The sequence below is a fragment of the Pongo pygmaeus genome, chromosome X, assembly GCF_028885625.2.
Source record: "Pongo pygmaeus isolate AG05252 chromosome X, NHGRI_mPonPyg2-v2.0_pri, whole genome shotgun sequence".
In the NCBI taxonomy this organism is placed as follows: domain Eukaryota; kingdom Metazoa; phylum Chordata; class Mammalia; order Primates; family Hominidae; genus Pongo; species Pongo pygmaeus.
This window is the reverse complement of record NC_072396.2, coordinates 55,356,536-55,383,625: the sequence shown is the minus strand read 5'-3', so window position 1 is coordinate 55,383,625 and position 27,090 is coordinate 55,356,536. Positions and strand designations below refer to the sequence as shown.

Genomic DNA, 27,090 nt, shown 5'->3' with positions numbered 1-27,090 from the left:
CATCTTGAGTTAATTTTTGTATATGGTATGAGGAAGGGGTCCAGTTTCATTTTTCTGCAAATGGCTTGCCTGTTATCCCAACACCATTTACTGAATAGGAAACTCTTTCCTCATTGCTTGTTTTTGTCAGGTTTGTTGAAAATCAGATAGTTGTAGGTGTGTGGCCTTATTTCTGGGTTCTCTAGCCTCTTCTAGATTTTCTAACTTATTGGCATATAATTGCTCATAGTAGGCATTAATGATCCTTTGAATTTCTGCAGTATCACTTCATAATGTCTACTTTCTCATCTCTGATTTTATTTATTTGGATCTTCTCTTTTTTTAACTAGTCTGGGAAAAGGTTTGTCAATTTTGTTAAACTTAAAAAAAACTCTTTTTGTTTCCTTGATCTTTTTATTGTTTTCATCATTTCAATTTCTTTACTTGTGCTCTAATCTTTATTATTTGTTTCCTTCTACTAATTTAGGGTTTGGTTTGCTCTTGCTTTTCTAGTTCCTTAAGATGCATCATTATGTTGTTTACATTTTTCTTCTTATTTGATGTAGGCACTTACAGCTATAAAGTTCCCTCTGAGAACTGCTTTTGCTGTATCTCGTAGGTTTTGGTATGTTGTCTTTACACTGTCATCTGTTTCGAGAAATTTTTCAATTTCTTTCTGAATTTCTTCATTGACCCACTATTCATTCAGGAGCATGTTGTTTAATTTCCATGTATTTCTATATCTTCCAAAGTTCCTTTTGTTACTGATTTCTAGTGTTATTCCATTGTGGTCAGAGAAGACGCTTGATGGTATTTCAATTGTTTTGAATTTTGAGTCTTGCTTTGTGACCTGATATATGGTCTATCTTTGAGAATGAACCATGTGCTGAAGAAAAGAATGCATATTCTGCAGCCATTGGATGAAATGTTCTGTAAATATCTAAGGTTTCTGATCTATAGTGCAGATTAAGTCTGATGTTTCCTTGTCGATTTTCTGCCTGGAAGATGTCCAGTGCCAAATGTGGGGTCTTGAGGACTCCAGCGATTATCATGTTGGAGTCGATCTCTCCCTTTAGCTCTAATAATATTTACTTTATCTATCTTGGTTCTCCAGTGTTGGGCACATATATTTTCACAATTGTTATATCCTCTTGCCAAATCGACCCCTTTATCATTATATTGCTACCTTCTTTGTCTCTTCTTATAGATTTTGTCTCTGTATGGCTCCTCCTCATCTTTTTTGTTTGTTTGTTTCCACTGGCATGGAATATCATCTTCCATCTCTTTATCTGTAGTCTATGTGTGTCTTATAGATGAAATGTTTTTCTTATAGGCAACAGATCAGTGGGTCTTATTTTTTTTTAATCCATTCAGCCACTCTATGTTTTTTAATTGGAGAGTTAAGCCCATTTACATTCGATGTGATTATTGACAAGTAAGGACTTCTGCCATTTTGTTATTGGTTTTCCTATTTTTTGTGGTCTGCTCGTCCTTCTTTTTTTTTTCTTCCTGTCTTCCTTTTAGCAAGATTATTTCTTTGGTAATATGATTTAGTTTCTTACTTTTTTTATTTTCTGTGTATCTGTTGTATGTTTTTTGTTTTGAGGTTACCATGAGGCCTGTAAATACTATCTTATTAATCATTATTTTAAGCTGATAACAACTTAACACTGTTTGCACTAACAAACAGAAAGAAAACTAATAAAAACTCTATGCCTTAACTTCATCCTCTTGCTTTTTATGTCTTTGTTGTTTCTATTTGTAACTTCTTGTACTATGTCTTGAAAAGTTGTTTAGTTAGTACTTTTGATTAGGTCATCATTTAGTATTTCTACTTAAGCATGAGAGTGGTTTATACACCACTGTTACAGTGTTATAATATTTTGTGTTTTTCTGTGTACTTACTATTACCGGTAAGTTTTGTACCTTCAGGTGATTATTCATTGCTCAGTAACATCCTTTACTGTCTGATTCAAGTACTCCCTTTAGCATTTCTTGTAGGACAGGTCTGGCAATGATGAAATCCCTCAGCTCTTTTTTGTCTGGGAAACTCTTTATTTCTCTTTCACGTTTGAGGGATATTTTCTCCAGATGTACTATTCTAGGGTAAAAGTAGTTTTTTCCTTCAGCATTTTAAATATGTCATGACACCCTCTCAGCCTTAAAGGTTTCCACTGAAAAGTCTGCTGACAGAAATATTGGAGATGTATTGTCTGTTATTTGTTTCTCTTCTCTTGCTGCTTTTAGGATCCTTTCTTTATCCTTGACCTTTGGGAGTTTGATTATAAAATTCCTCAAAGTAGTCTTTTTTGGGTAAAATCTGCTTGGTGTTCTGGCAGCTTCTTGTATCTGGACATTGATATCTTTCTCTTGGGTTGGAAAGTTCTCTGTTATTCTCCCCCTGAATAAACTTTCTACCCCTATCTCTTTCTCTATCTCCTCATTAGGGCCACTAACTCTTAGATTTGCCTATCTGTGGCTATTTTCTGGATCATGTAGGCATGCTTCATTGCTTCTTATTCTTTTTTCTTTTGTCTCCTCTGACTGTTTATTTTCAAATAGCCTGTCTTGTAATTCACTAATTGTTTTTTCTGCTTGAACAATTCTGCTTTTAAAAAACTCAGGTGCAGGCCGGGTGCAGTGGCTCATGCCTTTAAACCCAGCACTCTGGGATGCTGAGACGGGTGGATCACTTGAAGTCAGGACTTTGAAACCAGCCTGGACAACATAGTGAAACCTTGTCTCTACTAAAAATACAAAAATTAGCCGGGCATGGTGGCACATGCCTGTAATCCCAGCTACTCAGGAGGCTGAGGCAGGAGAATCGCTTGAACCCAGGAGGCAGAGGTTGCAGTGAGCCAACATCGTGCCACTGCACTCCAGCCTGGGTGACAGAGGGAGACTCTGTCAAAAAAAAAAAAAAAGACTCTGGTACATTCTTCAGTATGTCAATTGCATTTTCCAGAATTTCTGCTTGATTCTTTTAAATTATTGCAATCTCATTGCAATCTCTGTTATTTTCATCTGATAGAATTCTGAATGCCTTCTCTGTGTTATCTCAAATTTCTTTGAGTTTCCTCAACACAGCTATTTTGAATTCTCTGTCTGAAAGGTCACATATCTCTATTTCTTCAGAATTGGTCCCTGGTGACTTATTTAGTTTATTTGGTAATGTCATGTATTTTCCTGGATTGTCTTGATACTTTTAGATGTTCTTCTATGTCTGGGCATTGAAGAGTTAAGTATTTATTATAGTCTTCACAGTCTGAGCTTGCTTGTACCTGTCCTTCTTGCGAAGGCTTTCCAGATATTCAAATGTACATACATGTTGTGATCTAAGCTGCATCTGCTTTAGGGGGCACCCCAAGCCTTGTAATGCTGTGGTTCTTGCAGACTCATAGAAGTATTGTCTTGATGGTCTTGGACAATATCTGGGAGAATTCTTTCCATTACCAGGCAGACTAATTCACTTTCCTTACTTTCTTCCAAACAGAGTCTCTCTCTCTCTCTCTCTGTTGTGAGCCACCTGAAGCAGGGGGTGTATTGACACAAGCACTCCTGTGGCCACCACCTACGACTGTGTTGGGTCAGACTTGAAGCCAGCGCAGTACTGGGTCTCACCCAAGGCCTGCTGTAACCATGTCCTGGCTTCCGCCTATGTTCACTCAAGACCCTGGGGCTGTACAATCAGAAAGTGTCAAAAACAACCAGGCCTGTGTCCTTCACTTTGGGATAGTGAGTTCCTTCAGGCCCTAGGTGGATCCAAAGGTGCCATCCAGGAGCCAGAGACTAGAGTCAAACTCCTTAGAAATTCTACCTGGTGTTCTATTGTCCTGCTGGCAAACTGGCAGTCAAACCACAAAATACACTTCTTCTCACTCTTCCTTTCCCTTTTCAAAGGCAGAAGAGCCTCACCTCATGGCCACTGCCACCACAGGCTCACAAGGAGTACTGACAGGCAACCACCGATTTTCCCTTAAGGCCCAAAGTTTCTTTAGTCAGCTTGTGGTATATGCTGCCTATCCTTAGCCTCACCTTTCAGGGCAGTAGGCTCTTCTCTGGCCTAGGGCAGGCCCAGAAGTTGGATTCTAGGCCATCCAAGAGCCCATGCCTAGAATCTAGGACCTCAAGAGCCTGCTTGGTGCTCTACACCCTTGTGGCCAAGCTGGTACTTAAGCTTCAAGACAATGTCCAATTTACTTTCTCCTCTGCTTTTGTAAAACATAAGCACTCTCTCCCAATAGCCACCGCAGCTTGGAATGTGCATCACCTAAAGCCAGCAAGTCTCAGAGTCTCACCCAAGGCCCTCAGTGTAGTACCTGGGCATTATTGCTGGTTATTCAGGGCCCAAGGGCTCTTCATTTAGCAGGTGAAGAATGCAGCCAGAACTGGGTCCTTCCCTTCAAGGCAGCAGGTTTCCTTCTGGCCCAGGGTGTGTCTAGAAATGTGGTTTGGGAGTTAGGGCCTGGAAAGGGGGTCTCACGACTCTTACTGGTGCCCTATCCTGCTGCAGCTGAGCTGGTATACAAGATCCAAGACAAAGTCTTTTCTACTCTTCCCTCTCCTGTCTTCAAGAAGAATGAAGGGGTCTCTTTTGGAGACACAAGCTGTGGAGCCTGGGGTTAGAGGAGAGGTGATGCTAGCACTCACTTAGCTGCCCTAGCTGCTGTCTCGGTAGGTTGTGTGCCCCCTAAGTCCACTGTCTCTGGGCCTAGTTCAGCACTAGGCCCCTACTAGGAGTTGCAGTCCTTGTGTCTAGGCTGTCTTTCAAGTTTATTTAGAGCCCTAGACCACTTTAGTCCGTGGTGGTGAGGCTTGCAGGAACTCAAGTGCCAACTGCTGACATGGGTAATTCACGTGTAGCTAGGGCCGTTTTGAATGCTCCCTCCATATGCAGGCATCAGCCGAGTTTGGTTCAGTTTTTTTTTTTTTACTGCTCTAAGAGGGCAACACTGAGGTCAATGCCTCACAATAGCTGCACTCTCCCTCCCCCAACACACAGAAATGCTCTTGCACACCGTGCCTCCTCTGCTGGGGGCAGAGGTGGAGGGTGGGGTAGGCATGGTGTTGGCAATTCAAGACTGTTCTTTCTACCACTTCAGTGCCTCTTTCATTGATAGGAAGTTAAAACCAGGTACTGAGCTTTTGGTTCTTTTGAAGGTGCTTATTTGTGTGTAGATGGTTGTTAAATTGGTGTCCTTCCTAGGGGGATGACAATCGGTGGAGCTTTTATTCCACCATCTTGCTTCACCCCTCTTCCAGCCATTGAGTTTGGAGGCAAGCTAGTCACGGTTGCCTTTAGTGAGGGAAGTGTCTATGCGGGGTGGGCATGGTAGCCAGTCTGTGGTGGTCCCCAGGAGTGATCTGCATTTAAGCCCACTGAAGGTGCCCACTTTCTCAGCCTGTGATACTTCAGGGAAAAAAGAGGCTAGAGAGAAGTTTGGGAGTGGACTGGGGACAAGAGCTAGTCTTAGTGCGTGGAAAAGACAAAAAAAATCTATATTTCAAGAAGACCCAGTGGGGTACATGTTAAATGGGGTTGGAGAGAGGGGACCTGAGGAGTACTGGAGGGGCTGGGCACTTGCAGTGCATGGGGTCCAAGGCAGGACCTCCTTTCCTTAGGCTGAGGGAGGAGGTGTATGGTGATGTGGACCCTGTAGAAGGGTGGGGTGGGCAGTCAAAGTGTCCCTGTCTCCATGCTCTTAATTCTCTTCCCGAGTCAGGTGGGTAGGATGGAATGACTGCTAAAGTGACTGGGAGAGGTTAGTGAGCAAGGTCCTGCCCTTGAGTTATGTGATAGGAAGTGGGGGCCCTGGTGGGCATGGGATCGGGGAAAGGTAGGCATGATTTTCCCAGGAGTGCTCACCGGCCCAGGTATGGGAGGTGACTGGGTTCTGCTGTTGGCTTGGGCAGTTGTAGTGTGGGTGACACAGGCCTTTTTGAACTGTACCAGAGTGCCAGGATTAGCAGAGACAGAGGCTGCAATTGCACATGTGAATTAATTCAAAGGCTGGGGTGGAGGGGGAAGAGCAGATGTCTTCCCGTCTCCTCTTTCCTCTTGAGAGGGAAGAGGTAGTGTACAGCCTAATGGTCAGAGAGTGCCTGAAGGGCAGAGAGGAGCAAAAGCCTGTGGCCCTGGGCAGAGCCTGCGTCAGCTTCAGGGTAGCACAGACCCTCAGCCAGCGCAGACATCCCTGAGCTGAGCTGAGCTGAGACTGGTCCTGAGGGGCCCTCCCAGCCCCCCTCCCCTCCCCTCCCCTTCCCTCCCCTTCCCTCAGCTGTCCCAGCCCAGAGGCTCTGCAGAGGGAGGAATGGAGTGGGGGAGGGGAGTCAGCAGCCAATCACATCCAGGACAGCCCAAGGCATCTGTACCTGGTGTAACCAATCCCCTCTGAATAAACAGCTCACTCTGCTTAGGTTCCCTCCTCCTCTCCCTGCTCTGCCCAGCAACAGCAGAAAGGAGGTTTTAGGAGGAGAGGGAGGCCCTGTAACTCCCAGCCCCTGGCAGCAAAGAGCTGGGCCCCAGGCTCACTCTATACAGGGAGGTTAAAACAATACTTGGAGTTCCTGCAGCCCAGGCAAAATATCCCTAGGGACCCTCAAGGCTGTGCAAGCCCAATTCTCTCACAGACAGGAACTCATATATTACAGAGATCCTGATACTTGGATTCCTGGGCTACAAGCCAGTCTCATTCCCTCCACAGCTCTGGGGCAGGCCCCAGGATGAAGGTCTGAATAGCTGAGACACGGTTCTGGTGAAGGAGATGGACAGTGAGCAAACAGTCACACGCATGCCTGTTTAGAAACAGTGAGAAGTCCTGGGGAACAAAGCACAGTGTTATGCAGGAAAATAAGAGAGGACCTGATTTAGATTGGCTTTCACTGTCCTTCTTGGTTTTACTTTTTTTTTTTTTTTGTCCAGATTTACGATGACTATTTCATTCACTACTTTGCCCCTAGAGGCCTTCCACCTATGGAGAAGAATGTGGTTTTTGTTATTGACGTAAGCGGCTCCATGTTTGGTACCAAGATGGAACAGGTAACAAGGATCCTGGAAACCTTTCTTAGTCCTAGTATCAGAAGACCCAGAAAGCAGAGAGCATGGTAACAATGGGGCCCTGGGAGAAGAGATTCCACCATCCCATGACCCTTGAGTCTTACAGGCTTGGGCCTACCCTAGGGTCCTTGTATCTTACGTAACAGGAGCCTGTGGACCTGGAGCCACAGAGTCCTAAGAACATTGACACATTGGTCACTGTGAAACCATTGAGACCCTCAGCCACAAAAGCCCAGGGTCATATAGGACCCTCAAGCTAGAGCACCCTGGGATCCTAGAATCCAGAAGCAAGAAAACCTTAGGTCAGAAAGACTCTGAGTCTTCCTGAGGCCACAAGGTTTTGGGTCTTTGTTATTATTATTTTTTTTTACTTTAAAGGCCTAATAGTATAGAGTACTAGCATTATAGAATTAGAAACCATAGAGTCAGGAGCCGTATCGATTTTAATCTTGTTGCACTTCTACCACTGTGCCCATGGGTCAGAGTTCTGAGGCCGTAGACCAAGTGGGCTTTGACTTTAGCCCCTGAATCCATAAAGTTCTGCAGGCAGCATTTCATACCATAATACCCTGGAGCTTTTTGTACCAGTGTCTTGCAATTGTATAGCTTTGCTCCTTAATCTTTCGATCACAGAGCCCTTGGGACCTAAGGCTGAGTTTGTTTTACCAGAGTTGAGCAACCTGGGGAAAAATGGGTAGTACCCCAAGCCAGCTCCCCAGCCCCAGTGTAGGGGGAGGGATCTCCCCAAATCCAGCCCTTTCTAGCCTTCTTGTCTCACTGAGGAGGGGTAAAATCTCAGAAGTCCTTGTGAAGTTTCTATCTCAGGGACACCAATTCACTAAAAGACTGAGACCTCCTCATAAGAGTATAGAATGCTTCCTCTCACTCCACACATTATCACCACATCAACTGGGCTCCTTGGCAATAATGGAAAGTTACAGCTGATAGAACTACAAGCCCAAACCCTATTTAAGAAAATGTTCTTAGGGAAAACCAAAGACAACAGAAGCAACAAAAATACGGACACTAGAAGGGAAGCTGAGGTAAGCGGATCACTTGAGCCCAGAAGTTTGAGACCAGCCTAGGCAACATAGCAAAACCCTGTCTCTACTAAAAATACAAAAATTAGCCAGGTGTGGTGGTGCGCACCTGTAGTCCCAGCTACTCAGGAGGCTGCATTTGGAAAATGGCTTGAGCCCAGCGAGTGGAGCTTGCGGTGAGCCAAGATCACACCACTGCTCTCAGGCTGGGGCAACAGAGCAAGATCCTGTCAAAAAAAAAAAGTAGTAGTTTTAGCCTCTGACAACTAAAACTGCTCCAAACAGGAAACATTACCTAACTCATAGCCAGATAAACTTAAAACCCCACACTAAATGCCGTTTAGTTTATTTCCTTTTACCTGATACATCATGTCTGGCTTTCAACCTAAAATGAGAAGGCATGCTAAAAGGAGAAAAACACTGCCTGAAGAGAGTAAACAAACATCACACCCAGACTTCAATATGTCAAATATGTTGAAATTACCAAACAATTTTACTTTTGATTGAAATATTTTTTTCCAATTTTTATTTTCGGTTCAGTGGATACATGAGCAGGTTTGTTACATGGGTAAATTTAGTATTGCAGGTGTTTGGTGTACAGATTATTTTGTCACCCAGGTAATAAGCACAGTATGTAATACATCATTTTTCAATCTTCACCCTTCTCCGACCTTCCACCCTCAAGTAGGCCCCAGTGTCTCTTGTCCCCTTCTTTGTGTACATGTGTGTTCAATGTTTAGCTCCCACTGATAAGTGAGAATATGTAGCATTGGTTTTCTGCTCTTGCATTAATTCACTTAGGATGATTGCCTCCAGTTCCCATCCCTGTTCCTGCAAAGGACAGGATTTCATTCTTTTTTATGGCTGCATAGTATTTCATGGTGTATATGTACCACATTTTCTTTATCCAGTCTACTATTGATGGGCATTTAGGTTGATTCCATGTCTTTGCTATTGTGAATTGTGCTGCAGTGAACATACATGTGCATGTGTCTTTATGGTAGAATGACTTACATTCCTTTGGGTATATACCCAGTAATGGGTTTGCTGGGTCAAATGGTATTTCTGTTTTTAGATCTTTGAGGAATTGCCACACTGTCTTCCACAATGGTTGTACTAATTTACACTCCCACCAACAGTGTATAAGCATTCCCTTTTCTCCACAACCTTGCCAGCATCTGTTGTTGTTGTTGTTTTTTAACTATTTAATAATAGCCATTCTGACTGGTGTGAGATGGTATCTCATTGTGGTTTTGATTTCCATTTCTCTAATGATCAGTGATGTTAAGCATTTTTTTCATATGCTTGTTGTCCACATGTATGTCTTCTTTTCAGAAGTATCTGTTCATGTCCTTTGCCAATTTTTTAATGGGTCAAACCAAGAATTTTAAAACCCATGATTAATATGCTATGGGCACTAATGGATAGAGTGCACCACATATAAGGACAACACATGGTAATGTAAGCAGAGACATGAAAACCCTAGGAAAATAAAAAGGAAATGCTGGATATCAGAAATACTGTAACAGGAATGAAGAATCCCTTTGATTCACTCATCAGTAGACTGGACATAGTTGGGTAAAGAACCAATGAGCTTGAAGATACGTTCATAGAAATTCCTGAAGCTAAAAAACAAAAATAAAAAGAATTTTAAGAAACACCCTAGAATATCCAAGAATTGTGGAATAATTTTAAAAGTGTTAGATATGCATCATGGAAATAATAGAAGGAGAAGAAAGAGAGAAAGGAACAGAAGAAATACTTGAAGTAATAATAGACACAAATTTTCCAAAATAAATTATGCACACCAAACCTCAGGTCCAAGAAGCTTAGGAGAACACAAAGCAGGATAAATACTAAACAGTCTACACCTAGGCATATCATATTCAGACAGCAGAAAAATCTTTTAAAAAGCCAGAGGAAAATGTACCTTATCTATAGAGGAGCAAGGATATAAACTATATCAGATTTTTCTTCAGAAACCATGGGAGCAAGAAGAAAGTGGAGTGAAATATTACAAGTGTTAAAGGAAAAAGCCCACCAGCCTAGAATTCTGTATACATCAAAATTATTCTTCCAAAGTGAAAAAAAAATAAAGACTTTCTCAAACAAACAAAAATTTTGGGAATTGTCCAATAAACCTGCTTTGCAAGAAATGTTGAAAGAAGTTCTACATAGAGGAAGAAAATGGTATATCTCAGATACTTGGATCTACATAAAGAAAGGAAAAGTGTTGGAGAAGGAATAAATGAAGGCAAAATAAAATAGTTTTCTTATTAACTGACGTAACAGATAATATTTTTTCAAAATAACAATGTATTTAGTGAATGTAGCTTAGGAATAAGTGAAATTAATGAGAGTAATATTGTATAGGATGGGAGGGAATAATTGGGAATACTCTGTTGCAAGGTACTTGCACTATGCATAAAGCTGTATAGTGTTATTTGAAAGTGGATTTGGATTGGTTGTAAATGTATACTGCAAACTCTAGGGGAACTGCTAAAATTTTTTAAGTCTAATGCATATGCTAAGAGATAAAATAAAACGGGATCATGTAAAATGCCCAATTAAAACTAGAGAAGCCACAAAATAAGTGGAAGACATAAGAATAAAGAATTTTAAAAGAATAGAAAATATTTACAACTATGGCAAATATTAATCCAACTATGTCAGTAACGACTATAATCATAAATGGTTTAAATATACCAATTAAAAGACAGAGACTCTCAGTGTGGATAATAAAATAAGACCCAATTGTAGGTTGTTTATAAGAAAACCACTTTAAATATAAAGATGCAGATAAATCAAAAGCAAAGGGATAGAGAAAGATATACCATGCTAACACAAATTAAAGAAAGCTGGCTGGGGTAGCTGTATTAGTTTTGGACAAAATAGACTTCAAAGCAAGGAAATTTTCAGCAATAAATAGTTGCATTATATGATATAACAATAAAACAAATGTAATGGTGAAGGGGAAATTCTCCAAGAAGACAAACAATCCTTAACGTGCATGCAATGAACAACAACATACCAAAATATATGAAGTAAAAACTGATGAAACTGGAAGGTAAAAATACATGAATCCACTATTATAATTAGAGACTTCATCATCCCTTTATCAGTAATTGACAGATTCAGCAGGCAGAAAATCAGTAAGGACATTGTTGAACTGAACAGCACCATCAATTAACTGGATGGAATTGACATTTCTAGAATACTTTATTCCACAACATTACACATTCTTCTCAAGCTCACATGGAACATTTACCAAGATGGACCATATCCTTGGCCTTAAAACATACCTTAACAAATTTAAAATAATATAAATCATACCAAGTATGCTCTCAAATCAAATGGAATTAAACTAGAATTCAATTACAGAAAGATAGCTGGGAAATCTCAAAGTAATTGGAGATTAAACAGCACACTTCTACAAACAGTCTATTCCTGGTCAACAAGAGGTTCTGACTTCTAGGACCTCATAGGCTCTCACTTTTCTACTGCTCTTCCCAGGAAAGGCAATCCTATTAAGTCTCTTCCCTCTCAATGGAAACAAGAGTATGGTGCTTAGCTCCCTCTCCCAGAATATACGACCTATCCCCAGAGCTCTCCCTATGGCAGGAAAGACTCTAATCCACTTAGAAGCATTCAAGATATTTCCTATCAGTTTAAGGTATAGAGAAAGGTGGGTCTCAAGTGTCCTTCCTGTGGTCTCTGAAATCTATATCTATATAAAGGATTGAAAGCATAATATTGTGCTTAGGGTCACTGGATTTAAAACCTCCCAAATGTGGATTTGAATCCCTTGTCCATCAATGACTAGCTGTGTGACCTTAAGCAAGTACCCACCTCTCTGAGTCTCAGTGTCATCACCTGTAAAATGAGGATACTATTAGTACCTTCTTCATTGTGTTGCTGTGATAATTAAGTGAGCTGATGCATCGAAAGGGTTTAGCACAGTGCCTGGAACATAGCAAGTGTCTTGTAAATGATACCTAATAGTAGATCCTATACACTCTATTCCCTGAACCTCCTATGGGCCTAGCCCTATGCTAGTATTGCCATGGAGAAGGGAGACAAGAAGCAGCAGCATTATAAGCCCTTCTCTCAAAAGGTTCAATATTTGGATAGAAAGTAAAAATATTTCATGTAAAACAGTCAGTTAACAGACTGGGACAGGGAATATCTAAGTGAGAAGGGCAGGGGTCAGGGTTGGCAACTTAAGCAAGAACTTTCCAGAGGAGGAGCAACTGAAAGAACAGTAAAGATGTGAATAAATAAAGGGAAGTTGGAGAGTATGCTATCTAAAGAGCACAAAAGAGCAAGGTTTATGGAGTTAAACTGGAACCTGAGTTTTCTAGGGGCTGGTGAGACTAGCCTGGAAGAAATGGAGGGTGAGGCAGAAGAGCAGATTACAGCAGAACCAAAGCATGCAAAGTCATTGAAAGGCAGCTATAAAGACCTGGGATCCTGTTTGCAGATGACATGATTGTATATCTAGAAAACCCCATTGCCTCAGCCCAAAATCTCCTTAAGCTGATAAGCAACTTCAGCAAAGTCTCAGGATACAAAATCAATGTGCAAAAATCACAAGCATTCTTATCCTCCAATAACAGACAAACAGAGAGCCAAATCATGAGTGAACTCCCATTCACAATTGCTTCAAAGAGAATAAAATACCTAGGAATCCAACTTACAAGGGATGTGAAGGACCTCTTCAAGGAGAACTACAAACCACTGCTCAATGAAATAAAAGAGGACACAAACAAATGGAAGAACATTCCATGCTCATGGATAGGAAGAATCAATATCGTGAAAATGGCCATACTGCCCAAAGTAATTTACAGATTCAATGCCATCCCCATCAAGCTGCCAAGGACTTTTTTCACAGAATTGGAAAAAACTACTTTAAAGTTCATATGGAACCAAAAAAGAGCCCACATTGCCAATTCAATCTCAAGCCAAAAGAACAAAGCTGGAGACATCACGCTACCTGACATCAAACTACACTACAAGGCTACAGTAACCAAAACAGCATGGTACTGGTACCAAAACAGAGATATAGACCAATGGAACACAATAGAGCCCTCAGAAATAATACCACACATCTGCAACCATCTGATCTTTGACAAACCTGACAAAAACAAGAAATGGGGAAAGGATTCTCTATTTAATAAATGGTGCTGGGAAAACTGGCTAGCCATATGTAGAAAGCTGAAACTGGATCCCTTCCTTACACCTTATACAAAAATTAATTCAAGATGGATGAAAGACTTAAATGTTAGACCTAAAACCATAAAAACACTAGAAGAAAACCTAGGCAATACCATTCAGGACTTAGGCATGGGCAAGGACTTCATGTCTAAAACACCAAAAGCAATGGCAACCAAAGCCAAAATTGACAAATGGGATCTAATTAAACTAAAGAGCTTCCTGCACAGCAAAAGAAACTACCATCAGAGTGAACAGGCAACCTACAGAATGGGAGAAAATTTTTGCAATCTATTCATCTGACAAAGGGCTAATATCCAGAATCTACAAAGAACTCAAACAAATTTACAAGAAAAAAATGAACAACCCCATCAACAAGTGGGTGAAGGATATGAACAGACACTTCTCAAAAGAAGACATTTATACAGCCAACAGACATATGAAAAAATGCTCATCATCACTGGCCATCAGAGAAATGCAAATCAAAATCACAATGAGATACCATCTCACACCAGTTAGAATGACGATCATCAAAAAGTCAGGAAACAACAGGTGCTGGAGAGGATGTGGAGAAATAGGAACACTTTTACACTGTTGGTGGGACTGGAAACTAGTTCAACCCTTGTGGAAGTCAGTGTGGCGATTCCTCAAGGATCTAGAACTAGAAATACCATTTGACCCAGCCATCCCATTACTGGGTATATACCCAAAGGATTATAAATCATGCTGCTATGAAGTCCCATGCACATGTATGTTTATTGCGGCACTATTCACAATAGCAAAGACTTGGAACCAACCCAAATGTCCAACAATGATAGACTGAATTAAGAAAATGTGGCACATATACACTATGGAATACTATGCAGCCATAAAAATTGATGAGTTCATGTCCTTTGTAGGGACATGGATGAAGCTGGAAACCATCATTCTCAGCAAACTATCTCAAGGACAAAAAAACAAACACCGCATGTTCTCACTCATAGGTGGGACTTGAACAATGAAAACACTTGGACACAGGAAGGGGAACATCACACACTGGAGCCTGTTGTAGCATAGGGGGAGGGGGGAAGGATAGCATCAGGAGATATACCTAATGTAAATGATGAGTTAATGGGTGCAGCACACCAACATGGCACATGTATACATATGTAACAAACCTGCACGTTGTGTACATGTACCCTAGAACTTAAAGTATAATAATAAAAAAAAAAGACCTGGGATCATAAAGGTCCTAAATATCATTGAATCCCGGGTCATGGAGCCCAGGAACCATATAGCAAATGAATCCTAGAGCTCTAAAAACATGGAGTTTGAACCTTTTAGATGACCAGTGTCCAATATGACTTTCGTGATGATGGAAATGATCTAAAATTCTGTGCTATCTAATATAGTAGCCACTGGCAACATGTGGCTATTGAACACTTGAAATGTGGCTACTGCAAGTAAAGAATTAAATGTTTGAATTTTTCTTTAATTTTAGCTAGTTTATATTCAAATGTAAGTAGCTACATGTGACTATTAGCTCCCATATTAAACAGTGCAGTTCTATGCCTTGGAACCCATAGAGTCTTTTCACCTGAGAATCCTAGATTCACAGAGTCCTGCAGTCAGAGTCTTAAAACCATATAACATTTAGATGTTGATGCCTTGTGTAGAAAAAGCCTTTCCATCTCATAGACCTCAAGTCTTGTCCCATTCTCTTCATTTCATCCATATCCCACAGACTAAAATGGCCATGAATGTGATCCTCAGTGACCTTCAAGCCAATGACTACTTCAACATCATCTCCTTTTCTGACACAGTTAATGTTTGGAAAGCTGGAGGTTCAATCCAGGCCACCATCCAGAATGTCCACAGTGCCAAGGACTACCTGCATTGCATGGAAGCCAATGGCTGTAAGTGTTAGATCTACCCACCCAAATGGGCAGGCTGTGGTGATATGGGAAATTCCTGAAACCCTCTCTTCATTCCCCCATCCTCCTCAACTCTCACAGTGCCTGAAATATCAAGACCACATTTCACACAAATATGGTCCTTTGTCCTCTGTGTTCTCCCATCACCCTTTCCTTGTAGAAAGAGCACAGCTGATTCTCCATGTATCTTAGGGCACATTTCTTTTTGGCCTCAGTTTCCTCTTCTTTAAAGCAAACACTTGAAAGAATTTGCTAAACTTTCCTTAAATCAATAATCTAGATATTTATTTCCAAGCATTTGAGGAAGCTGCTGCCCTGATTCTAGCTTTTAAGCAATCGTCTCTGACAACTACTGAAGTCTCCTCTACCCACTGCCTCCTATCAACCCTGTCCTTTCTTCCCCTGTAGCAAGAAGGTTGGCGGGTGGGGGTGCTAGCCTTGGGAGCCTGCCAGTCTGGCTCAGGAATGAGACATCTCCCCCTTCAACCCTGCACCACCAAAGAAACAGACAAAGAACAGTGTGAGACAGAGAGTGATAAAAGCCAAGGACACGTGGGCCCCAATGTCAGATCTCAGCAAGTCTGGGTGGGAGTGGAGAAGTTGGGAAGGAGAAACAGTGGATACAGCCTGAGCAAAGATAAGGAGCTGTGAGCCTGGGAGGTTGGTGAGGTGCCCAGTGTGTCTGCAATGGGGGTAGAAGTGACCAGAGAAGATGGTCTCACAATCTATTCCCCAATTAGGGACAGACATCAACTCAGCTCTGCTGGCAGCTGCTTCAGTGCTGAACCATAGCAACCAGGAGCCTGGGAGAGGCCCCAGTGTGGGGAGGATCCCTCTTATCATCTTCCTGACGGATGGGGAGCCCACAGCCGGAGTGACGACCCCCAGTGTGATCCTCTCCAATGTCCGTCAGGCGCTAGGCCACAGGGTATCCCTTTTCAGCTTGGCCTTTGGGGATGATGCTGACTTTACACTGCTGCGCCGCCTGTCCCTGGAAAACCAGGGAATAGCCCGGCGCATATATGAGGACACTGATGCAGCCCTACAGCTGAAGGGCCTCTATGAGGAGATCTCCATGCCTCTGCTGGCAGATGTGCATCTGAACTACCTGGGTGGCTTGGTTGGGGCCTCCCCTTGGGCCGTTTTCCCCAACTACTTTGGTGGCTCTGAGCTGGTGGTGGCAGGACGGGTGCAGCCAGGCAAACAGGAACTGGGCATCCACCTGGCAGCCCGTGGCCCCAAGGATCAGCTTCTTGTGGTCCACCACAGTGAAGGGGCCACCAACAACAGCCAGAAGGCCTTTGGTTGCCCAGGGGAGCCAGCCCCCAATGTGGCCCACTTCATCCGCCGCCTCTGGGCCTATGTCACCATTGGAGAGCTGCTGGATGCACGCTTCCAAGCTCGTGACATGACCACTCGCCACCTGCTGGCTGCCAAAGTCCTCAACCTGTCCCTTGAATACAACTTTGTCACACCTTTGACTTCACTGGTCATGATGCAACCCAAAGAGGCCAGTGAGGAGACCAGGAGACAGACTTCCACCTCTGCTGGGCCAGACACCATCATGCCCTCATCCAGCAGCAGGCATGGCCTAGGGGTAAGCACAGCTCAGCCAGCCTTGGTGCCCAAGGTCATCTCCCCCAAATCAAGGCTTGTGAAACCAAAGTTCTACTTATCCTCAACTACTACTGCCTCTACCAAGCAGATGCTAAGTTCCAAAGAGTTGGAGCCATTGGGAGAGAGCCCTCATACCCTGTCGACGCCCACATACCCAAAGGCCAAAATTCCAGCACAACAGGATTCTGGCACGTTGGCCCAGCCAACTCTCAGGACAAAACCTGCCATTCTTGTGCCCTCAAATTCTGGTACTCTGTTGCCTCTGAAGCCCAGCTTTCTATCACACCAGAATCCTGATATATTACCCATGAACTCCAGGACACAAGTCCCACCTGTGAAACCTGGCATCCCAGCCTCGCCCAAAGCTGACACTGTGAAATGTGTTACTCCACTGCATTCCAAACCTGGTGCTCCATCGCACCCCCAACTTGGGGCGCTCACATCACAGTCACCTAAAGGCCTGCCACAGTCAAGACCTGGAGTCTCTACACTTCAGGTTCCCAAGTACCCACCACACACCAGACCTAGGGTTCTTGCTCCCAAGACCCGAAACAACATGCCACACCCGGGGCCTGGAATCCTCTTGTCCAAGACCCCTAAAATCTCATTATCTCTTAAACCGAGTGCCCCACCACACCAAATTTCCACAAGCATATCACTTTCCAAGCCTGAGACCCCAAACCCCCATATGCCTCAAACCCCACTACCTCCTAGACCTGACAGACAAAGGCCCCCACTTCCTGAGAGCCTAAGCACATTCCCAAATACAATCTCAAGTTCCACAGGTCCCAGCAGTACCACAACCACCTCGGTCCTTGGAGAACCCCTCCCCATACCCTTTATTCCCACTCTGCCCCCTGGAAGGTTCTGGCATCAGTATGACCTGCTCCCGGGTCCCCAGAGGACCAGGCAAGTTCTGGGACCATCTAGGCCAGGAGTTCCAACAATGAGCCTACTCAACAGCTCCAGGCCTACACCAGAAGGCAGCCCTCCAAACCTGCCAATCTTGCTGCCTTCTGGCATACTCCCTGAGGCCATCAGTCTGCTCCTTCTCCCTGAGGAGCTAGAGCTGCTGTCTGAATCAATGGTGGAATCCAAGTTCGTGGAGTCCTTGAACCCACCAGCTTTCTATACCTTCCTGACTCCTGATGAAGATGGTGAGTGCCGTGGGTAAGAGGTCGAGCCATGGGGGTGAGTTATGAATGGACAGTACCAGGAGCTGGGAATCTACAAGGCTTATGCAGACTCCAGTGATGGGGCAGCTGCTTCCTTGCTTGCTTGCTTGCTTTGGGACTTTGGACCAATTACTTAACTTCTCTGGGCCTCAGTATACATGCACGGAATTAGAGGCCTTGGGAGAGGAGGAGTGTTGAGACTGGGAAGGTTGAACAGAAACAAATTGGCCAAGGGTAAGCTTTGACATTTGTTTTGTTGGACAAAAGAATTGTTGATGCTTCCCAAGCAGGGGAGGAATGCATCATTGGACGAGACGGGTCTTATTGGTTTTTCTGTGCTCTGTGAATAGTCCTGCTTAATGACAGGGGTAGAAGAATTGGGGAAGATAATTAAAATTATCTTTAATTTCCAAAAAAAGTATGAAATAATAAGTTAACATTTGTGAGCTCTTCCTATGCACAAGTACTGCTCTACATACTGTACTTGTCCCTCATTTAATCCTCACAAGAAACATCTTTCTTTCTTGACATCTTCATTTTACACATGAGGAGAATGAAGCACAGAGAGGTAAAATAAGTTTCTCAATGTCACACAGCTAGTCAGAGAGTTGAACTCATACAATCTGGTCACAGAATGAATGTGATTCACCACTCCAGTATCCTGCCTTCCTAAGAGAAGGAGTGACATTTCCTAGGTGATCTTATAGGGCAGGATTGGAACCCACTGAGGGTGCCTAAGTCACAGGGATGCAAATTTGGGTATGACATCCTCTACATGCCTCTCTCCTCAGACACCCCTCTGATATCCTATCCATCCTCAGTTATTGACAATGCTACCTCTAACATATTTACCAAATCCATCCACTTCCCACCACCCCAAGTGTCACTGTGCTACAGCAGACCACCATTGTGTCTCACCTAGAAAACTGTTCCAGGCTCCTCACTGGTTTCCCTGCTTCCTCTCTTGTTCTGTTACAGACCAGTCTCTCCCAGCAGCCAAAGGGATCCTTTAAAGACACAAATCATCTCATGCCCCTTCCCTACTTAAAATCCCTCAAGGGTTTCCCATCATACTTAGAATGAAGTTAAAAGTCCTCTTCATGGCCAGCAGGCTCTGTGTGATCTGCTCCCTACCCCCATTCCCCTATGACCTCACCCTCTCCCACCCATTCTCTGAACTCCAGCCCCACTGGTCTCTACTTTGCCTCTCCAATGAACACCCTATCCCATCTCCACTCAGGGACTTTTCTCAAGCTACTGTCTCTGCTTCATAATCATCTGACCAGCTTTGTCCTACCCCTTCCTGCTGCCCTCATCCCTTCCATTGCCCTTCAAACTCCAGCTCATGCCTTAGATCTCAGCTCAGATCTCCTTACCCACCCTTCCCCAAGCAGGCTACTTCAGGTCTCTGTTTAACTCCCACAGTCACCTCATTATTTTTTTCTAATAGCATTTATCACCATTTGTGATAAATTATTATTTCATTCATGTCTGCCACCCCCTACTAAACTATGAGCTTCACCAGGTCAGAAACTATGTCTCTATTTTTCACCACAATATACCTGATACCTAAGCAATGCCTGAATGAATGAATGAACGAATGGACAAATGAATGTATAAATGCTATAAGGAAGAACTTTGAACATATCTGAGTTGAAAGATTAAGAGGCTGTGGAGAGCATAAGGTCCCAGTCCTGGAGATGGGCAGGTCAGCCTGCAGAGCCAGTGAGGGCTTTCCTTGTCAGAAGGATTGTGAGCCTTTGCCCCGGGAATTTGAAGGGTTTTCTTATTTCTTTTGTGCTTGGAAGGAAGTCCAAACTGGGATGGCAATTCTGAGGAGATCCTGGGAGGAGCTGGAGGCAGCATGGAATCTCAAGGAAGTTCTGTGGGGTTAGCAAAAGGTGAGCAAGGAGCTCCCCTGACAAAGATCCCCTGGGCCTTCATTTCCATTCCATTAGAATTCTTATTGACATTGTGGGAGACCAGAGGGAAGTAATGTATTAGTTTTCTATTGTTGTGTAACATTTATCACAAATTTAGTAGCTTAAAACAACACCAATTAATAATCTCACAGTTCTGTAAGTCAGTAGTCTAGAAATAGCTTAGTTAGATTCTCTGCTCAGGGTCTCACAAGATTGAAATCAAGGTGTCTGTCACACTGAGCTCTCATTCTCTTCCACACTTATTCACGTTGTTAGCAGAATTTAGTTATTTGTGTTGCTGGGACTGAGGTCCCTGTTTTCTTGCTGGCTGTTGGCTGGAGGATCGCTCTCAGCTGCTAGAGGTTACCTGGGGCCACTCTCAGCACCTAGAAATCTCCTGCATTCCTTGTCATGTGGTCCCCCTCCATCTTCAAAGGCAGCCATGGAGCATTCCCCTAATGCCAAACCCTTCTCACACTTTAAATTTCTCTGACTCCTCTGTCTCTGACCTCTAGATGCAAATTTTAAGGGCTTACATGATTAGGTCAGGCCCACCTGGATAATATACCCTTCATAAGTTCAATAGGGTCACATGAAATAACCTATTTCTGGGAGGATATTTCATCATATTCACAGCTCTGGAGATTTTACAGAGTGTGTACACCGAGAGATCCTGGGGGCCATCTTAGAATTCTACCTACCACAGGCAGAGAGCAAGAGAAAAGAGCATTTGGGCTGGCCTTGAAGGATAACTAGGAATTCATCCTTGGTAGTTAAGGGAAAGGAAAAAAATCCAGGTGGCAGGAAAAACAGGAGTAAAGGAAGAGAAGGTAGGACACTCATAACAATAGTTTGGTTGGGCTAGAGCACAAAGACTGGAGAGCTGGGCAGGGACTAGATTTCAGAAAAGCCTTAAATGCTGAACATAGGAATTTGGCCCTTATCTGGGAGGAGGTCCCAGAATTCCTAGGAATGTGATAGATTAGTCCCTTCCCAACACAGTCTATCTCTCCTTTGCAGGCACATTGCCTAGCATCTTCACCTTCTCCTCCTCAGGTAAGCCAGTCACCCCCATGGCTCCCCTGTTTGAGTACAGGGCAGCTTGTGCACTGGGACTGGGGCTAGGGAAATAGACATAACCTCTTCCCTTTCCCTCCTCTCTCTTTCCCTCTCCCTTCCATTTATTCCTTTAACTTTAGAGTTGTATCTTCTGCCTTGCAGTGGACGGGGACCCCCACTTTGTGATCCAAATCCCACACTCAGAAGAGAAGATCTGCTTCACACTGAATGGGCACCCTGGGGACTTCCTGCAGCTCATAGAGGACCCAAAGGCAGGTAAGAGCCCCAAGAACTCCATCACCATACACAACAGCTGGATATATCCATGTCAATACCCCTAGACATTTGTGGGTTAATACCCCAGACATATAGCAATGCACCTCACTAACACACAGTAACACACAAGAACACACCAAGACACACACAAAAACACACATGAATACACTCAAACACCAAGATACTCACAGATACACACACAAAAGGGCATAGAGTAAACTCACACAAATATGATGGAACTTCAAAAAGTTTGTGGTAAAATGGAATTAAACGATAAAAAATTAAAAACATAAACATTGTTTCTCAACATAAGCTCCATCAAGTACAAGATAAGCAATGATAGCAGCCATTTTGTCCATCCCTAAAGAACTGAGGGTCCTGGGAATTTAACCATGTTAATGCAGTATTTTATACATTATTTAAAAATGAAGAAAACTGGGTGCCATTTAAAGATTTTTTAAGATTAGGAAACAAAAATAAGTCAGAAGGAGCCAAATCAGGACTGTAAGGTCAATGCCTAATGATTTCCCATCAAAACTCTTGAAAAATTGCCCTTGTTTGATGAGAGAAATGAGCAGAAGCATTGTCATGGTGGAGAATTCTCTGGTGAGGCTTTCCCAGGCATTTTTCTACTAAAGTTTTGGCTAACTTTCTCAAAACATTCTCATAATAAGCAGATATTATCATGCTTTGGCCCTCCAGAACATCAACTAGTAAAATGTCTTGAGCATCTCCCAAAACCAGTTGCCATGATCTTTGCTCTTGACAAGTCTGCTTTTGCTTTGAATGAACCACTTCTACCTCTTGGTAGCCATTGCTTTGATTGTGCTTTTGTCTTCAGGATCATACTGATAAAGCCATGTTTCATTTTCTGTTATACTTCTTTGAGGGAATGCTTTAGGATCTTGATCCCACTTGTTTAAATTTTTCATTGAAAGCTCTGCTCTTGTCTGCAGGTGAGCTGGGTGCAATGGTTTTGGCACCTGTCGAGTTGAAAGTTTACTCAACTTTAATTTTTCCATCAGAATTGTGTAAGCTGAACCAATTGAGATGTCTATGGTGTTGGCTATTGTTTCTGCTGTTAATTGCCAGTTCTCTTCAATTAGAACATGAACAAGATGAATTTTTCCTCACAAATTGATGTAGATGGTCTGCCACTGCAGGCTTCTTCATCTTCAACATTGTCTCATCCCTTGTTAAAATGAGTTATCCATTTGTAAACTGCTGCTTTCTTTAGGACATTGTCCTTATAAACTTTTCATAAAATGCCAATAATTTTACCGTTCTTGCACCCAAGCTTCACCATAAATTGTTCTTCCTTCAATTTTAGCAGAGTTCATGCTGCTCTGATAGGGGCTCTTTTCAAACTGATGTCTTGTCCTTAATGCTTCAAACTAGATCTGGTTCATCCGTGTTGTAACAAATTAGTATCAGTTTATTTTGGTGCAAAAAATTTTGAAATCCATGCATAGTTTTTCATAAAATGCATTTTCCATGAACTTTTTGAAGACTCCTCATACACACCATGGTGTACATATTTTGACACTCCTTTCACCCACAAATATGCAAATATGCACCTAGACACATGGTGACACACAACACATGCCCAGATATACACAATGGCATGCACATCAACACACTTGGGCATACAAGCACTGAATACCCCAAGGTTAATCCCAATTTCCAGGAATTCAACACCTACAGGCAACAAACATACTCTGCTACACTAGTTATATGAAATACACTGATGCATGGAAATACCCGCCAAGCCAAACAATGACACTAATCCAGATGCACACACACTGACACTCCAGATACACATCAGTACAGACCAACACATAACCAGGTACACACAACATACACTATTGCACCAAGACATATAACACCAACATATCCAGAGGCACATACATAAACATACAAGCAAAAATACGCACTCTAACATGCCACCTTCCCCAAACATGCAGATGTACTGATATGCCCAGAGTTACTCATATGAACATAACCAAACACACATATTACACACTCAGAGGCAAACACACATATATATGCAAACAACCACACTGGGGTAAGCATGTGCACGCATACTACATGCCCCCACCCCACACACTGTTCAGGAAGGAGCAGCCAGGTGGACCATGGTAGAAGTAGTTCTCTCAGGAGCTGGCCCTCTAGCCACAAATCTTCACTACTTCATCTGCCCATGCTGTAGGTAACCATGTAAATGACCAGGCAAAAGCCCCTGCTCCAGGCCCACACTCCCCTCCCTCCAGGGCTGCATGTGAGTGGGAAGCTGCTTGGCGCACCACCAAGGCCGGGCCACAAGGACCAGACTCGCACCTACTTCCAGATCATCACAGTCACTACAGACAAACCCCGGGCCTACACTATCACCATCAGCCGCAGTTCTATAACTTTGCGAGGTGAGGGTACCTTGCGCCTGTCCTGGGACCGACCTGCCCTGCTGAAGAGGCCCCAGCTGGAGCTCTACGTGGCTGCTGCAGCCCGCCTTACCCTCCGCCTTGGGCCCTACCTTGAGTTCCTAGTCCTCCGACACCGCTACAGACATCCCAGTACCCTGCAACTACCCCACCTGGGGTTCTACGTGGCCAATGGCTCAGGCCTCAGCCCCTCAGCCCGTGGCCTGATAGGTAAGTGCAGCTGAGGCTGAGAGGAGCCAGGGAGCACCAGCCACCAAAAAGACACTGCCAGGGTGAAAGGCACCTATATCCCCAACCAGGAAGAGGAATCAGAAACAGGCTCTTCCCTTGGGGAGCTCCTCATCTTGGGAGAGGACAGACCCAGGTATGGATAGTGAACACAGGAGGGGATCATTGCTGGACAGAAAGCTGCACAGTGAGCTAGAGAAAACCAGAGTGGGGGAACTTGCCCAGCCTCAGAGCTCAAGAAAGACTTCCTGGAGGAGGTAGACACACCCACACTGAGTCTGAAAGGCAAAACAAAAGTGTGGAGGAAAGGAATGGAAGTTGGAGGAAATAGGGTTGAGTGGTCAGAGTTGAATGCCTGGATGAGGAATTGGGCTTTATCCTGAAAGCAGTGAGGAGCCATGAAGCGTTATAAGCAGAGGAGAGACACAGTCATATCTGGGTGTTACAAAGATCCCTCTGGAGACTGCTATGAAGGGAGGTTGCAGGAAGCCAGGCTGTAGGTCAGGAGACACTGGCAGAACCTGAGGCAGAGGCTCACATCAAAGAGTGACAGTGGGTTGAACAGATATTTTTACCTCCTCTGGGCCTCCTCCCTCCTCTTGCCTCCTTCTTTCTAATCTTCCCTGTCTTCTCCAAACCTGGCTGTCCCCCTTTCTCTGCCATCTCATGCACTTTGGCTCCCTACTTCCATATTACACTCCAGCCACATCTGGCTCCTGCACAGTTCCCACAATGCCCAGCCTCTTCCCTCTGGTCCTTTGCTGCTCCTCCTTCTTCCTCCTTTAAATCCCTCTGGATTTCCTGCTGGGCCTCCTTGCAGATCTCTGAGCAGGGACTCAGGCCACCTCCCTGACTAGCACTGCATCTCTCTCCCTCAGGGCAGTTCCAGCACGCAGACATCCGACTGGTGACAGGACCTATGGGGCCATGCTTACGAAGGCACCATGGCCCAGATGTGCCTGTGATTCTAGGCAAGAGGCTGCTGAAGGACTCACCAAGGCTGCTGCCCCACTGGGCTTCCTGCTGGCTGGTGAAGCGCTCTCATGTAGAGCTGCTTCTGGGCCACCCCTACCTCTCCTATGTCCTGTGATGGCTTCTGAATTCCAGAGCCAGGAGACCTGAATTTGGGAGATCCAGAAACCAGGGCATGGGGTGAGCCAGGGACAGAGACCCAAGGACATGGAAGCACACACAGGGACACACAGACTCACGCATGTTCTAAGGAACACATATACAAGGGTATACAAACACATAGGCATGCAGAGACATAGAGTCAGGGACTCCTGCATCTTCATGGTCCTTCATGTCTCCAGTCTCACCCCTCCAAATCCATCCTCCACACCAGCCCTACAAGCCACTTTTGTAAAACAAAAAAATGATCAGTAGTTCTGCTCACAGCTTTCCCTAACTCCTATGGCATATTTAAGACTCTCAGAGTTTCCCTAACAAACCATGCTCACTCCTACCACTGGACCATTGCATGTGCTTTTCCTTCTGCGTAAGACACTCTTCCTTTGTTCCTGTAGGTGAATGTAATTCATCCTTCAAGTCCTAGTTGATACCTCTTCTAGGAGGCCTTTCCTGATGCCTGCCCTAGATTGAGTTTGGTCCTGTCTTCTGGGTTCCTATAGCCCACTCCCACCCCTCCACGCTCACAGTATTTATACTGTGTAGTAATCATCTGTTTACTTGTCTGGATCCCTAACTTAGACTGTGAGATCTTTGAGGGCAAGGACCTTTTCTGAATCATCTATGTATCCCCAGTGCCTCTCACATAATAGGTGCTTAGTAAATATTTGTTAAAAGAATGAATTAGTTAATTAACAAAAAAGGATCCCATAACAGCAATAGACACACATATATACATACTCACAACCAAAGACACAGGATCACACCCAGAAAAACAGTGACAAGGGCACAGATATGGATGGGGAATAGAGGAACAGACACTTATGGAAATACAGGAATCACAAAACAAACAGGGACATAGGGGTATAGAGACATAAAAAGATGGGGACAGGGAGTCAGACTGGCAGAATCAGGGACATAAACTCAGAGAAAAAGGAACAGATGCTCTCTGGCTGTGCCTCTGTGTCTTCGTGGTTTTCAGTTACTGTCCCTGTCACAAAGAGGCAAAGAGTAAAAAAGGTCACTTAGGTACAGACACATAATGAGTAATGTAAAGACACTGATACATAACTATATACAAACTAAGAGATAGATAAACATAGAGATTCAGACACAGAAGCAGAGGTATCAAGACACACAGAGACATGCGGACATAGGTAACCAAGGAGACACTGACCAGGACCACAGTCCAAGACACCAAAGTCAGAGGGGTAGAAACTCAGAGATACACTGACATGCTGATTTGCAGACATGAGGCAGAGAATAGGAGAAGAACAGAGAAACACAGGGCCAGAGACATATAAAGATGTAGAAACAGAGATGTTACACAGACTCAGGCTTGGTGACAAAGATAGGGATATAGGCAAAGGAATACACTAAGAGTGAGACAGGAGCAAGACTCATATGTTCACAAATTCACAGATAAAGACATGGAGACTCAGACACTTGAACAGTTACAAGAAAAGAGATAAGGTTCAGGCCAGAGACATAAGGAGCGGCAAGATGCAGACCCAGGTAAAATGGGGACATTGTGACATAGTGAGAGGGACATTGGGAATTCAGAGACAGAGAACCCAGAACAAGTAGACATATGGATGTGAACCCACAAACACAGTCATATGGACACAGGCTAGACACAGAGACAGAAACACAGGGACATGTCTGGTGAGATAGAAACAGGAACAAGGAAACCTAAACACATAGATCAGATAGACAGAATATAAGCAAATGGGCATAAACATGTGACAAAGAAGTATATCCAGAGAAGCAAGGATGCAAAGACACAGAACCAACATGCACCTGGCAACACCAGAAAAAGTTACACACAAATAGACAACCAAGGCCACAACAGAAGGCATGGGAACAGGGAATCAGACCCAGGTACACAGAGATAGTGGCTTAAAGATAAAAAGATATGGAACCAGACACCAGATGCAAACAGAGAGGCAGGAACACAGAGGAGGTGAGCCAGACCAAAACAAAATCAGGGGCAGAGTGACACAGAAAGAGAAACAGATGCAGAAAGACACCCTGACAAACAGACTCA

The 27,090-nt window shown here is 43.7% G+C and overlaps 1 protein-coding gene across 1 annotated transcript in view; it reads left to right on the top strand.

The window, feature by feature from the left end:
- The window catches only part of ITIH6 (inter-alpha-trypsin inhibitor heavy chain family member 6), a 42,937-nt gene extending 16,955 nt beyond the window's left edge, over positions 1-25,982 (top strand). Inside the window, exons 6-13 of the mRNA XM_054473064.1 lie at positions 6,902-7,018; positions 15,011-15,182; positions 15,941-17,974; positions 19,801-19,893; positions 20,935-20,970; positions 21,136-21,249; positions 23,520-23,897; positions 24,794-25,982. Of these exons, the coding sequence (XP_054329039.1) occupies positions 6,902-7,018; positions 15,011-15,182; positions 15,941-17,974; positions 19,801-19,893; positions 20,935-20,970; positions 21,136-21,249; positions 23,520-23,897; positions 24,794-25,005 (3,156 nt within the window). The 3' untranslated portion in view covers positions 25,006-25,982. The remainder of the gene's footprint in view (positions 1-6,901; positions 7,019-15,010; positions 15,183-15,940; positions 17,975-19,800; positions 19,894-20,934; positions 20,971-21,135; positions 21,250-23,519; positions 23,898-24,793) is intronic.
- Positions 25,983-27,090: the final 1,108 nt, after the last annotated feature.